At 29.3% G+C, this 16158-nt stretch overlaps 2 protein-coding genes across 4 annotated transcripts in view; one reads left to right on the top strand and one right to left on the bottom strand.

Moving 5' to 3' along the window:
- The first annotated feature begins 45 nt into the window (after positions 1-45).
- On the top strand, positions 46-12111 carry LOC107443109 (von Willebrand factor A domain-containing protein c12.2). Of its 3 annotated transcripts, none has more exons than XM_071183463.1 (4): positions 86-391; positions 1707-1809; positions 4522-4636; positions 6305-12111. In XM_071183463.1, exon 4 carries the CDS (start codon positions 6545-6547, stop codon positions 11954-11956), a length of 5412 nt encoding a protein of 1803 aa, XP_071039564.1. In that variant the 5' UTR covers positions 86-391; positions 1707-1809; positions 4522-4636; positions 6305-6544; the 3' UTR covers positions 11957-12111. The 3 variants fall into 3 exon arrangements, with proteins under 3 accessions (XP_015912358.2, XP_071039564.1, XP_071039563.1); XM_071183462.1 differs by having other exon boundaries at positions 4522-4660; XM_016056872.3 differs by lacking the exon at positions 4522-4636 and having other exon boundaries at positions 46-391.
- A 438-nt stretch (positions 12112-12549) lies between these two features.
- LOC107443107 (Guanine nucleotide exchange factor subunit Rich) overlaps positions 12550-16158 on the bottom strand; it is a 55579-nt gene continuing 51970 nt past the window's right edge. The window contains exon 33 of the mRNA XM_071183461.1: positions 12550-15478. Within this exon, the coding sequence (XP_071039562.1) occupies positions 15163-15478 (316 nt within the window). The 3' untranslated portion in view covers positions 12550-15162. The remainder of the gene's footprint in view (positions 15479-16158) is intronic.

Here is a 16158-nt window from a genome sequence, read left to right as displayed (position 1 = left end):
TATGTAAAAAAATGCAAGGAACTCAGTGAGTGTGATCAGTTGTTCGTAGAATAGATTTATGAAGAATAAAAACAGATGTTGCGTCATGCAGCATTTAGTCAGGAATTTTATTTTATTTTGATAATAATTGTTGCCTTAACCCTTTAACTCTTAACTTCGAGATAAATTTTTTTAGTAATAAAAATCACATTTTTTTTCATGTCCCTTAACCAACAATGATTGTTCATTTTTGATAATGAGCCTTCTTGAAGAACCCGCCCGAAAACTTTTTATCTGCCAGTGTTTGCAAACTGTTTTAGATGAGTCCTGCAAATTTAAAAAATGGGCATTGACAGATCATAATAAAGTTGACCCTTTCCGGCTGATTTGGGTACAGGGTATAATTTTTAATGTAAGTTCTGCATATATAATTCTGAGGTTATAAATAAACAGTTGGTTATGTTTGGAGAAAAAATATTTTTTCATTATTTCTAGTTTGACGGTGTTGCTACTAGATCATTTCATTTCTCTAAAATATTGCTATTTCTTTTCGTAAGCACCGATACAGAAATCTTGCATTTTAGTTATTTCTGGATTAAATTTTTTTTTTCTCCACTTAATATAAAAATAAATCTTCGAAATGATTTGAAAATACACTTCAAAATTAAGATTAACATGGTTAAAAAAAATAAAGGAACAAGATTATTTTCCATTTATAATGAATTATTTTAATAAGTAATATCAGGTATACAGAACTCATGCTAACACCTTTTTTAATGAACTAAAAAATCATACTATTCAAAACTGAAAAACTTCATCAACTATTAACGATGTTTCAGTGGTTACCATTGAAATTTAATATATTATTAAAATTAATTTATTTAGCCCACATTTCCATTAAGCTACATTAGGCCACAATTAATTAATATTTGTTCTCACATAGTTATTTACCATCTAAAATAACTAGATTTAATAGCGATAATTCAAACGAAAGCTAAAACATAATGACGTTCACAGCAGAGTGATTGTAAAAGAACAGCAATAATTAGCACTCTTAGAAAAGTAATGAAATATTTTCTGTATGTTTTGAGCGATTCTGAATGCATTAAGATATTTAAATAAATTGTCAGTTATGTCAGAAAATTTTGGTTGACTATAAATTCTCCTTAAGGGTCATATTCTGATAAATTCTGCTGGTAGTGGCCGAGAAATGATTGGATTTTGCATCGACATTAAACATTGAACTTCAGTACATTTCTAAGTGCTTGAGGTAGTCAAAAAGTAATCTAAAAAATTGTGGCTAAAAGATTCCATTGACTTGAACATTTATTTATTGTAAATATATAAATATTTCTAAGAGTTGATAAAAATTTAGTAAAATAAAAGGGATATTTTATGAAGACATTTATATAAGTTATAAAAACGTGTTAATAAAAATAGTAATTTAGAAAAATTTTCAATTACATTTTTGTAAAGTTATCAATAATTTATTTTTATCTAAATTGTTATTTGTTTTAGTTTTCTTATTAACATATCTTTAACTTAAACGTGGCATAGCACTAAAAAGAAAAAAAAACTGGTGCAAGATAAAAGTGTCCAAAATGTAGGAAGAAAGTGAGAGTGGAAAGTAGCGTCACTTGTTTCTTAATTAGCATGTTTCAAAGCTTTTCATGAAATAAATTAATACATTTTTATAGTTATTCTTATAGGCATTTTTATACTTATAGGTACCTGCCTCCTTACGTACTTTTACTTTAGATGACGGTACAGGCCTAGCAACTATTGTGTCTGTAAATGACGCTCCTGGTTTTGGACCCTGGATTAAAGATGGTATGAAATATTATATAACATGTTTTTTGTAACAATAAAATCAACATAAATGAAATTTTCTATCTTAGCATATGGATGTTATTTTACTCGCACATGGTCACTTGCGATGTTTGTCATAGCTAGAAGGTAGGTAGCTAGTCCTTGGTAATCTCTATATATTGGCCAGGTACCTACCCTGCAATGTCCAAGAAATTGATCATATGACTGCAGAGGTTTGACGGTATAAGCAGGCATCGTGTTGGGTGGGCATGGTTGAGTTTTTACCAGAAAAAACAATGTGAAAAATAGCTGAATCCTTGTCTCTGTCTTTTGTATGCCTGTTTAGGCAGAGGGGTGCGATTGCTCTTGTTTTCCTGGCGCCATCTATGGCCAAGAATTTGACTTTTGTCACATCTATTCACCACGCCCGTTTATAGGCCGGACCCATTCATTCATCCACAGATTGTAATTTTGACCTGAATCAGAGAACGATCAATCTCCAATTCAGTACCCCCAGAGGTATTGATTTGTTATGGGAACATGGAGAACTTTGCTACTCAACAGATTTAACGTGTATCAGTCACCATTTTACTACACAGAGAGTCTTCGGTCGGCAGATTTGAACCCACGAACTTCAGGCATGGGCCCAACGCCCTACCGACCAGGCTATCCCGGCCCAGTAGAATCCTTGTAAATATTAGTCTATGTTCATATATTAGCAGGTAGTAGTTTCTTAGTTGTAACTGAACAAATGTACATTATTTTGATGTAATAAATGATAGTAGGAACTATTGTATGATATATATGTATTAGTAACTAGCCACTGATCAAGTTATATAATGTAAGCTATCTTCTTTCAGTTGTAAAGTTAATTTTTCAAAACAAGAGAAGGTAAATTTTTTAATTAATAAAAATTTTAGAACCTTTTTTACTATTAAACCTCAACTACATCCAGATGGAGCTGATCCAGTTGATAATTTGCTGATAAATATATTATGCCATGTGTTTGTGATATTTGTATTATGCCATGGGGGGGGGGGAAGATGCAGACAAATAGAAATTTCTAAAAGTACAACTCAATATTTCAATCAAGTATAGAAAATTGTCACGAATCATTATCCATTTAAATTCATCAAAGATAAAAATTAATTTAAAAAATAAATAAATAAAATACAGTGAAACCTCTCAGGAGAGACCACTCTCCGTTATACAGTAAAATGGTCGTTCATGGAGGTTGATCGTTATTTGAGGTTACCTCCATTAACTTCAAAATTGTTATGGAAGGTAGAAAATTTTTCGCTAACGATTTTAGTTTCAATTTAAGGGGGATTTATAAATAAAAATTAGCATCTATAAAAATGATCCCAACTGATATAGTTATGTGTAAAAACAAATTCACCAATCATTAATGATGAAGCTATTTTTAATAAATCAGAAATGATTGTGCTGTGGAATAAATCTGGATTTTTTTCTTACTGCGACCCCGAAATTTCTGGAAATCCAAGATCCAGAAGTTTCAAGAAATCATCGATCACATTTATGTATAAAAATTTTTGTTGTATAAAAATTCTTGTTATTTAAAAATATTAGAACTAGAATTTATACTCAGCATCTTTTTCATTTGTAAATATGTTTTCTGGTAGAATAACAAGTGTGATTAGAGATAAAAGTTAACTTATATATAATTATTAATTTAAATTATGCTGCATATAATTTATTTAGAATTTCACGTTGTGAAAATATCAATGATATAAATTTATAAAGACATTAATTTTTTGAAATGAGCTATTAATGATTTTACTCAAGAAATTTTCAGGATTTTTGAGTTGGGTTCACAAACACCTCTGAATAAATAAACAATTATCTTTTTTGTTCAAGCAGGGGTCTGTCCAGACATTTTGTGAAAGGTCCGTTTTTCGTGAAATTTTGAAAAAATTACTCACATTCTTTCAACCAGGGTCCGCTTTTATGAATTTGTGCAAATAGGGTCCGTTATTGCAAAAAAAAACTTTTTCAAGGAGTTTTTAAATTGTAAAGATATACAAGATTATGCTCAACACTGTAAAATTATAATTTAAAAAATTAAATTTTAAAAAATAAACAACAATTGCTGCTTCTAAATTAGAGATGCAACATACAAATATTCGGTATTTAGCCTATACTGCTGAACGCAGAATATTAATTTCGAACGAATAATGGAAGAATCGTCTGCCGAAGACAAAACTTAATTCGTTTACATCCATCTTTCTTGTTTTCTGCCCTGGAAAGGGTTTTTTCGATTAACAAAATAATAATGAAGATAAACAAATTTGTGAAGGGTCCGATTAAAAGAAAAATCATTTTGTCAAGGGTCCGTTTTAATGAAAAGATATTTTTTGAAGGGTCCGTTAACGGACCCAAATTTCTTCTAAACAGACCCCTGTCAAGTTTTCATTTAATATTATATCATAAAAATTAGTTAGCTTTAAAATACGAGCCGAGGTTTGTTTGTTTGAGATTCTTGTTTTTTCTGAAAAAGCATTTTTTTCTAATTTAAATTGGGAATCCTCTCTGAAAGTAAATCATTGATTACATCATATTTAGTGCACTCTGTCTGCAACATGAGGTTGTATTGTCAAAAAGAGCTTTCTAAATAAGAGCCTTGCTCATATTTTGTATACATTTTAATCTATTTATTTGTTTTGTTTTGACATTTTGTATTTCCTTATTTGACCTTTTCCACATTTGGTGTAGATATTTGTCTGATTGCTGAGAGAGGTTTGTTATAATGGTCTTTCCTAAAAGTTTTCTTCAGCACAAAGTCTATGGAAAAAATTCTGTGCCTCCCAAAAGTGGTCGCTACGTAGAGGTGGGCTTTCTTGGAGGTTTCACTGTAATTATTATTTTTTTAGATATTTAGCAGTTATAAGAAATTCATTTTTATGTGTGAAATTTTGAGAACTATGATGACTGTGTATTTTAATTAAGTTCCTCTAAAAAATTGGTCTCCAATTATGCTAGTGTATTATACCGATGTAGGTTAATATGAAATTCCATTAAAATCTGTCCAGTGGTTCTGGAAGTAATAAAAAAAAAAATTTAAAATTTTTTTTTGTACACTAGTGTGATATAGGGAAATCTCAGATAATAGGTGCTCCTCTAAAACGGACAGCTCAAATTGCAATTTTTGAAATTTTGGCAATTTTCTATTAATAAACCATGTCTTCGTAGAGCAAACACTTTCTTTACTGAACATGGATAAAAAATTTTAATGAGAAAAGTGCTATTTAAGATAGACCTCCTTCATGTTTATAAACAAACTGTAATCAAAGCCATTTCAGTCTTGGCAATAGATAAACTGTAGCCAATAGATCTCAGTGAGTGGGAAATCGCTATAATTTAAGCAACAAATTGAAAAAATTACAATTTGCAATAATACATCACAGCCACAAAACTGAATAGTAAAAAAGGAAAAGTTTTTTTTATCTGGAAAGGCTGAGTTTTCCTTTAGAAAGGTTAAATATTGTATAATTATTAAATTTACAATAAATAAATACATTAGATCTTATTTTAAATTAGAAATGATGCATTTCTTTAATTCTCCTAAAAACTTTTCAAAATTGAGCTAAATTTGATTCCAATTTCCGAACCCCAAAATTACCTCGCCACAATCTGAGAAATATGGTCCGAATAGTTTCGTCAGGAGGACGGTCCAAATTTTTGGCTACATAATACATTACCTTTTGCCTATTATACAGTATGTTGTGAACTTATAGAGTGAATTGAAAAATATTTGTGCACAATTATAAAATTAGTTTATCCGAAGATAATTCTATGCAAAAAATAAATTTTAGTAAATATTAATAATAATTATATTACTATTTAATAGTAGTTTAAAAAAAATTTGAATTGTATGGTGTACAATTTTTTACATCATTTTAAAGTATCTAATTTTACAAAGCATAATACAAAATTTGAATAAAAGTGGCTGAATGGTTCTCAGAAATCGAATTTTTAAGAAGTTATATATTTGAAATTCAATTTTTCAGGAACTACTTAACCGATTTTGCTCAAATTTTGCCATGTGAAATTAGATGCTTTAAAATGGAGTAAACAAATAAGCTACAATTGAAAATTATTTAATTTATTATTATATAAAATAATAAAAAATATTAAATGTTTACCAAAATTAATATTTTGCATGGAATTATCTTTGCATAAACGAATTTTATAATTGTGTACAAAGATTTTTCAATTTGCTTGAAAATTTCTCAAAATATTCAAAAAATTGAATAATGAATTTGTTGCAATTTAATACACAGTTCTTTAAAGTACTCGAGAGGGCCAAATCCTACATTTAAGTTTATAGGATACATCTCATGTCACTAAATTTTGAATAGTTTCATATTTTCCTTTTCTAGGGCTGAATGATATTATTATATATTTTTTAAAGTAATTTTTATGAATTTTTTGTATATATTTATGAAAATGTTGTGTAGTTTTGTAATTTCCTTTATATATTTATTTAATATTTCAGGTCTATACTGTATGGTTATTGGAGAGCTACTTTCAACAAAACCTACAATCACTGTAAAGGCAATGAAAATAACAAAGCTGGTTAATTCAAATGAAGAAACACTATGGAATTTGGAAGTCATAGATTTCTGGAAATGCATGGATAATAGTTGATAGTATTCTATTAATATTTATAACCAATAATTAGTTATTCATACACATTTATACAATTCCACAAGACTTATCATAAATTTAGTGAATCATGTTTTGCAGTTATAGCAAACTTCATCATTCTTTCCTAAGGTGTGTAAAAAATCTTATTCACTCTCGTCAATGTAGTAAAAAAGCTATTTATGATATTAAAATTGGTAAAGTAACTAAATCTGTGTCTTTACCCAAAAACCCACATTTAGTGCCTTTATTGTACCTTCAAAAGAATCCATCAGAAACTTTGATAAACCACTTGTTATGGATCATGAAAAAAGATATCTTGGGTCAAGATATGTTTTTGATTGGCTCACCAGGACGCTACAGAGCTCGTACAATCTTACAGTATCTTGAGATGATGCAAAGGGAAGTGGAATATGTTATCTTATCTCGTGATACAACTGAAAATGATTTAAAGCAAAGAAGAGAAATTTGTGATGGTACTGCTCACTATATAGATCAAAGTGCGGTAAGGGCTGCTATTGAAGGTAGGTTTCTGATTCTTGACGGTATTGAAAAAGTTGAGAGGAATGTATTGCCTGTTTTAAATAACTTGTTGGAAAACAGGGAAATGCAACTTGAAGATGGACGTTTTCTCATTGCACCAGATAGATATGATATGCTTCTGCTTGAACATTCAAAAGAAGAACTGGACAAGTGGAAATTAGTTAGAGTTTCTGAAGACTTTCGGGTGGTTGCGCTTGGACTACCTGTTCCTCAGTTCAAAGGAAATCCTTTAGATCCTCCATTTAGATCAAGATTCCAAGCACTTCATTTAAAGATGAGCTTTGAGGAACAACTTTCTGAGTTTTCTGAATCATTTCAAAGCATTCAAAAGGATGAATTGGAAAGATTTCTTTCTGCTTGCCATACATTTTTATCAGAAGAATCTTCTAATTTAGATCTACCTAGGTTTCCAATTGAAAATTTGTTTCTCATCTTCAACATCTTGAATAAACTTCCTGGCTTTCCTGTGGGACACACATTTAAATGGCTATATCCTTATCAGCTAATTTTACCAAAAAGTGCTCAGAATTTAATATGTGAAACTTTGCAAAAATTTTCTATTCAAACCAATTCCGTCAAAGTAAAAGTTGGTGTATCCAAATATCTTGATAATGATGACTTTACACATGAAGTTAAACTTGAAACAAAGAAAAATAAATTTACAGCTAGAGCTTTGGGACATAACATAAGTGTTGGTTCAGTGAATTTTGTTTCCAATTTATATCATAATAATGTAATTGCAGACCTGTGTTTAACTCATTTATCTCATGATTTCTGCATTATTGGAAACAAAGGTAGTGGAAAAGGAACATTAATAAAAAAATTTGCTTCACTTTTTAACTATCCTGTGGAAATGGTGATGTTGTACAGTGATATGACAGCTAGAGACTTATTACAACAAAGGATTACTGATGAAAAAGGAAATACATTATGGAGGCCATCGCAAGTTGTGCGAGCTGCGAAAGAAGGAAAGTTATTAGTGTTAGATGGATTGCATCGGATTCATTCTAGTACACTGTCAGTTTTACAAGGACTTGTGCATGATCGCGAGATACAGCTTTATGATGGTACCAAATTATTAAGATCTGACCGTTTTGATGCTCTAAAAAATAAGTTGAATTTATCTAATGAACAGTTAGAAGCAAAAAATATTATATGTATACATCCAGCTTTTCGCATTGTTGCATTAGCTGAACCTCCTAAAATTCAAAGCTCTAAAGAAAATTGGCTAAATCCACAAGTGCTTTCATTATTTTTATTTCATGAAATTAGACCTCTTAATATGGAAGAAGAAAAAACTGTTATTAAAAGCATTACAAACTGTTCTAGTGATAAAATAGATATTTTATTGAACTTCACTCACAAATTGCGTAACTCAAAAGATGATGTTTTAAAAAATATTAGTACTTCATTTTCTACTCGTCAACTTGTTCGAATGGCTCGAAGATTGGAGGCTTTTCCTCATGAAAGTATTTACGATTTAATAAAACAATCTTGTCTTTTTGAATTTTTACCTCAATTAACGAAGCAAGGAGTGGAAAGTGTTCTTGAAAGTTGTTCAATCAAAAAACCCAAACCATCTGTTGTGGAGAAAAATATTCGTGTAATAAATGAAGAACTTTACATTGGAGACACCAAGATTCCAATTTGCAATGCAGGTTCAGATAAACTTAAAGTCCCTAATGTGTTGTTTTATAATAGCCAAGAACACATCAAAGTAATGGAGGCGATGTTACAAGACTTCATTTTGGGTGAGCATTTATTATTAGTTGGTAACCAAGGAGTTGGAAAAAATAAAATTACTGATCGATTTTTACAGTTGATAAATAGGCCTAGAGAATACATTCAATTGCATAGAGACACAACAGTTCAATCTCTTACTCAGCAACCAACAGTTCAAGATGGAAGAATTGTTTATGAAGATTCGCCTCTTTTAAAAGCTGTTAAATTTGGCCGTGTATTAGTTGTAGACGAAGCTGACAAAGCACCAACTCATGTGACAAGTATTTTAAAAGCTCTTGTCGTGTCTGGAGAAATGTCACTTTCTGATGGACGCTGTATTGCTCATCATAGTGATCAGAAAGTTAATGGAAACGATCAAGTGATAATGCATCCAGATTTCAGAATGATAGTTTTAGCTAATAGACCAGGCTTTCCCTTCTTAGGGAATGATTTTTTTTCAACACTTGGTGACATTTTTAGTTGTCATGCTGTTGAGAATCCTAGTTTAGAGTCAGAGATAATGATGCTTCAGCAGTATGGTCCTAATGTGCCAGAAAATTATTTAAGAAAATTGGCTAATCTATTCGCTGAATTACGTTCAATGTCTGATGCTGGTTTAATATCATATCCTTATTCTACTCGAGAAGTTGTTAATATCATTAAACATTTGAACAAGTTTCCTGAAGAAGGTATACCATTTGTATTAAAGAATGTCTTTGATTTTGATGTTTTTAATTCTGAGTTTAAGGATACCCTTTCTAAAATATTTGTAAAACATGGTATACCTTTTGGAAAACAGACAGTCACTATAAAAGTTGCTAAAAGGTATAAACTTCCACAAACAACTAACAATACTGAATGGATGTTATCTAAAGATATAAACTCGTGGGAAACTGAAAATCGTGAATTGTATCTTAGTAATAAATCCCATCTACCTGTAGTTCAGAGCCATATTGATGAAGTTGAGCCTAGGGCTACAATTTTTTCAGAGCAACAAAGTTTTTATCAGTTACCTTTAAAACAAAATGATGTGCCTTTAGATATCAAAGCTACAAATATTGATGGTACTGATATTTTGTATGTTGTTACAGCAAATCCTCTTTCAATTTATAGAATAAATACCAATAAAAAATTAATGAGTAGTATTAATTTATCAGGCTATTTTCCCAACATAAGAAGTGGTTATAAACCTGAAATTTACACATCAGTTATTAATTCTTATAATGATTTAATTTTGCTGCATGAAAAGTTTACTAACCAAACATTCTTAGTAAATATAAAAGAAGGTATTATAAATAGGATTAACATCAATTCTCTTTTAGATGAAGCTATTTCTAAATTAAGTAACATAGTGTCAAATAAAGCTGATCAGTTTTTTGAATTATGCGAATTTCCAAATAAAAAAAAAGTCCTATTGTTCCATAAAAATGGTAAAAAAATAATCCTATTAAATTTTGAAGAGAACTCTACTCAGCAATTGAATTTCCCTGATAATATCTGTAGTATTCTTGTCAAAGATGAACACAGCTTACTAATTAACTGTGAAAAAAACCATTTTTTCGTCGATCTTTCTGACTCAAGAAGTTGGAAAAGTCGTTCATTACAATCAGAAATTGATGAAGCCATTCAAATAAAAACAATTGTACCAGATAGCTCACAATCCACAGCTCTAATGTCATCTTCAACTGATTATGCATGCCTTGTTACAGGATCTTTTCTACTTGATGATAAGTTGAAAATAATAAAATTTCCCCGAGAAGATGGAAACTTAACTGATATGAAAAGAAATTGTATTATGCCTAATAATCAACAAATAATAACATTTGTACATGAATTTCCATCACACATTAAAAATGAATACAGTCAGAATGATGCCGGATTTTTGGAAATAGTTGATTTGAAGAGCTCAACGTATGCATATGTAGATGCAAATATACCTTTCAATTCTTCTTCTTTTGCTAATTGGTTGATCAATACATCAAAATCATATCTTTTAATGTGTTTACTGCAGAATGAAACATTAGTGACGATTGATGTTAGAGGGTGCATTCGAAAGTGGGAAACTAGTGAACAGTCTCTAGTTTCATCTTTTGAGGAATGGAGAAGAATGATTGGTGCTGGTAATGAACAGCAACTTACAATTGAACGTATAGACAACAAGGAAGTTTCTAACCCTAAGCATGGCAAAACTGACCCAACAGGAGCTCCTCATGTAGGTGGAAACACATGGGCTGGTGGTACTGGTGGAAGAGACACTGCTGGGCTTGGAGGACGAGGTGGCCCTTATCGCCTTGATGCTGGTCACAATGTCTATCAAGTACCTGATCATATGAAAGATGCAGTTCCAGAGGAAGTAAGAAAAGCTGCCAGAGAAATGAATAGAAAAGCATATAAAGAAAAACTAAAAGATATTGAAATGAGTGAATATGATGCTGAGTTATATGGCAATTTTCTAACTAATGTTGAGAATCAAATAAAATCATTACGTGTTATATTAGATAGTTTACAAGCAAAGAGTAAAGAAAGGCAGTGGTTAAGGCATCAGACTTCAGGAGAGTTTGATGATACAAAACTAATTGAAGGGATAACAGGGGAAAAATCCATCTATAAGAAAAGAGGTTTGCAAGAACCTGAAATGGGAAGTCCTCAAGAGAAACCTAAACTTTTAAGGCTAGTTGTTGATGTCAGTGGCAGCATGTATCGTTTTAACGGACATGATCATAGGCTAGAAAGAGAATTAGAATGTGTGGTTCTTCTTATGGAAGCACTTGAGAACTATGATGAAAAGTTCCAATATGAGATAGTGGGTCATTCTGGTGAAGAATATTGTTATGAATTTTCCAAATTTCGCCAAGCTCCCAAAAACAGAAAAGAGAGGTTAAATATCCTTAGGAATATGATTGCTCACTCTCAATTTTGTGCTAGCGGAGACAATACTTTAGAAGCCACTGATCATGCTATCAAAACTATTACTAAAGTTGAAGCTGATGAATATTTTGTAATTGTCATGAGTGATGCTAACTTTGATCGCTATGGTATATCACCAAGATCTTTTGCAAAACTGTTAGTAATGGACCCCAAAGTTAATGCTTTTGCTATATTTATTGGGTCTCTTGGAGACCAAGCAATGATGCTGAAAAAACAGTTACCTGCAGGAAGAGGATTTGTATGTTTTGACTCCTCCCAACTTACTCAAATTATGCAAAAAATTTTTACTTCTGCATTGCTTAAAGAATAAATCCTGATGCTAAAATTAAGTTAATATGTATTATTGATGTAGTCATACTTTCAAATTGTATAAATACAAATCTTAAATATTCTTAGTAATTTTTTAAAATATTTATAATTGAATTATATTTACAATAAAATTATTTTTTATATTGTTTAACTGTATTCAATGTGTTATATTATTTATAGTTCTATGACATTTATCTTCAAATCAATAAAGCAATGTGTTTCTCTGGCTTTTAAAGACGAATTTCAAGCTTAACTTGTTAAGAGTTTTTATTGAAAATTTAAGTAACTAAAAAATGATAATAATAAATAATCACATAATAGTTTCTCCCTTAAAAGAGTCAAATCAGCCAATTTTTATAAACAGAAAATCTTTTTTATCACACTTTGATATTTCAGTTTATTTAAATAGATATTTACTTTTTTATTTTGCTATTTAAAGCCATTAATTTTTGAGAAAAGAACTGTTTTACGAAAAGATGAAGTCAATATTCATCTTATATCAGTATTTAAGTATAAGTATGGTATAAAAAAGTATAAGTATGAACAATTTTGCCTATTGCCATCAAAATAAAATGCAGGTATAAAAAATTGTACTTGTTACAAAAATAATTTATTTTATTGAGATAAATCATTTTACATATATTAAATTTTGGCATTATGACTTGACATATAAATAACATTAACAATTCTCAATTTATATATAAAAAAATTCAAATTTTTCTTTAATAATCTTTTCATTCATTATACAAGTAACACATACAGGTACAAAGTAATGATTATAATACAAATGGAACAACATATGAATCAGATCTCTAGTGTTACATCTATGAATATTAAAGATAAATTTTTACTTTTGTGATTTAACTTTATTCTAAACAATTTATAAAAATTTACAACAAAAAAAAATCTAGAGCATTTACTTCTAACAACTTTAAAAAGTAGAAGTATTTACATTTAAAATTGTAATGTTTCATCAGTACTATTAATAAATAGTTGAAATAAAAGTTTCAAATACAGCAGAGCGCCGATTATTCTGACCACTCTGGTCCAAAGTAGTTCCTTATAACAGAATATCCAGATAATTGGACAACTATAAAAAACGGCTATGTGATTGTTTTTAAATAACTGCCTTTCACACTTTTTCAAAACTTAGGATTAGTGCCTATAATAACATATAACAAATGGCATGTTTAAGTTTAATTTTTTAAAATTGTTTTAGAAACCTGTTCTTTTATGACAAACCACTTACCCACATTGAAATTGGGCGGAAAGAACATAAGGTTTTTTTCAAGTTTAATGAGAGGCAAAATAAGGCATTTTTCAATCCATTTCAGATATTCTGAAAACAAAGAATTTCCAAGATTTTTTTATGTAACTTTCTGAAAAAAATGGGAAAACACATGGTCCTTGAACTATCTGGATAATGGGACAATCGCATAAATGGGCACTCTGCTGTATTATTTAATAAGCAATCTGATTAAATAGTTAAACAGATTTCAAGTGAAAGCTTTCCAGGCAAAAAAAGCAGATGTTTACATTATAATTAAAAACAATATACTAATTAAGCAGAGTTGTATCCAATAAACAAATGTTTTTTTATAAATGTATGAATATAGAGTTTGATAGGAGCAGAAACAACTATGTAAGAAAAAACAAAAATTAGGTAAAATTTTATATTATTTCATGGTTACATATATAATACTAAACTAAATATATGGATTTTTTTTTTCAATCACTGAAAAGACATGAATTAATAACTTTCCATAATGATGAAATGGAACAATTCAAAATTTATTTTTTTAAATTTGTATTAGATAAGTCACAGCTTTCTTTTTTAATGAATAAAAATTTCAGTTATAATTCTAACTTGTATGTTTTTACTGAAGCTAAATATACTTTGCATAAAAAAAAAATACTTATCAAAGTAGAAAAACTTCAAACATTATTAAGTAAATAAACTTGCATTAAAATGTGAACTTTAATTAATGTAATGAATTTAATTCATCAGTTATCATTATTCAATTCAGAGTTTCTCAACAGCTTAGTGCATGCAACACACTTTAAAATTAAGATTTTTTATTTTCTGTACATAATTAGTTCAATGAAATTATACAATATAATAACACCATAATAAAATTAATGTCATAATTTGAAAGGAAACAAATATAGTTCCATTATTGAGTTTTTCTCATGAAAAATTTCACGGTTTAAAATTTATCATTATTTCTCCTATTTAAAATCATACATTTTTAACCACAAATTGCTTATTTGAAATAAGTAATGAGCTGTTAACATAGTGTATATAAGGGATGGAATGTTTCTAGCTCACGAATGGTTAACAATGAAAAAGTCAGATTCATTTGAATTAAGGTTTAAAAAAAAAATTATAAAATAAAGTTTTAACAAAAATCACCATATTTCAGTAAAACTGTTTTTGTACAACATTTTCATAATGCATTCAAGATATGTGTTGCAATAACATTTAAGAAACAATGCTTTATCATAATTAATGTTCTTTTTAAAAAAAGAAAAATATTTAAAAAAGAATAATTTTTGAGAAGTCATTCATGTGAATTCAAACTATACTCTCTTCAATTGTGGAAAAAATATAAATTTGACGAATATAATGTAAATTTGAAAATTATCTACAGGAAATACTTATTTTTAAACTGGTAAAAATATTAGTTTTTTTTTCCTCACAAAAACGAGTATTATTAGACAGTTAATTCATAGAACATTCTAAACATATAATTGGAAGGAAAAAACTACGTAATAATTCATTAAGAGTTAACTAAAGTCGGCGATAAATATAGAAAGTGGTATAAAAATATTTGTGTCGAAACCAATTTATCATGCATTTCTCCAAAGACAAAATAATGATACACAAATCTCAAAATTAAATGAAGAGTACAAGTTAAAATTGATGTATTTTAAATAGATATACAGCAAAGCTACAAACTGTAAAATCTGGAATGATTCTTTAAGTATTAAAAAAAAGTGGTTAGTAATACCATAAATACTGCTATATGTATTCCAATTACATGAATAACGTACACTTTCCTTCCTTATAAAACAATAATTGAGCAAATTCTATGAAATCCACTTCAATTATATAATAAATATCAGTTAAAACAGTGAAGATGGTTCTTCATAAAATGTATCACTCACTTTGCTACAAATGTACATAAACTACACAAAATACTTTTTCTATGATATTAAACATTCTGATGATTGAGTTTCTCTTTTTTGAGAATCAAAGCTTTCTTCAGAGTCATTGGATGATACTTCTTCCTCTTTGTCAGGACTTGAACCATGAAGAACTAATGTACCCTCAATTCCAGGGATATCGCTGCTGGTTGAAAGTCTGTGGTGGTTTTCTTCACTGTCATACAAGATATCACTGGAATAGTCTTCTGTAGATCGCTGTATTTCTCTCTTCATTAATGAAGTAGTGGGAGAGCTGATTTTACTCAATGCTTTAGCTTGATTATGCACCATCAACATGAATGTTTTGTAACCAAGACTTAAAAGAAAGGAAAAAGAACATTTAAAACATCAAATTTAAAAAATAAATAAATGAATAATTTAAAAATATATTAGGTTTGAGAAAGACTTTTTGATACCCTTATAAATCACTATTGCAGAGTGCATAACGTTTTTAAAAAGTGCTTATTTTCGGTTTTTGTTTGTTTGTTAATGGGACATCTCTAAAAATGCTTAATTTTCTCTCAATAAAAATAGCTCCAAAAAGAGATTTCTTGCCTTGTCAACTGTTGATATGCATTACGCTAAATCATTTTCACAATGTTCCATTCAACATTTCCTCAGTCAGGGTGCGTAGTCAAATTATTCAACAAAAAATAAGCACCTTTTAAGCATTTCTCAAAAAATATTTTTAAGCACTTTAAAAAATATTAAAATTAGGCAGAACTGGAAAGTTTTTTTTTTTAATTGATGGTTTTACCTTGTTTTAACCGTCATGTAAAAAAAAACCTTTTGACATTGTTTTTGACAATTGTCAAAAACCATGAAATTTTGAATCATGTAAAACGAATGGCGTTTTCATATGCTACGGACTGACAATACGCCGAAATAGATTGGGGTTGAATTATTTGTGACAACGTTGAATAGAACAATGTGAACTGAGTCTTTTTGCATAATTCGAAGCGAAAATCAACATAGTAAAGGAGAAATCTCATTTTG

Source organism: Parasteatoda tepidariorum, chromosome 7, assembly GCF_043381705.1.
Source record: "Parasteatoda tepidariorum isolate YZ-2023 chromosome 7, CAS_Ptep_4.0, whole genome shotgun sequence".
In the NCBI taxonomy this organism is placed as follows: Eukaryota; Metazoa; Arthropoda; class Arachnida; order Araneae; family Theridiidae; genus Parasteatoda; species Parasteatoda tepidariorum.
Note: the sequence above shows the minus strand (reverse complement) of the source record. Positions and strands in the feature narration are given on the sequence as shown.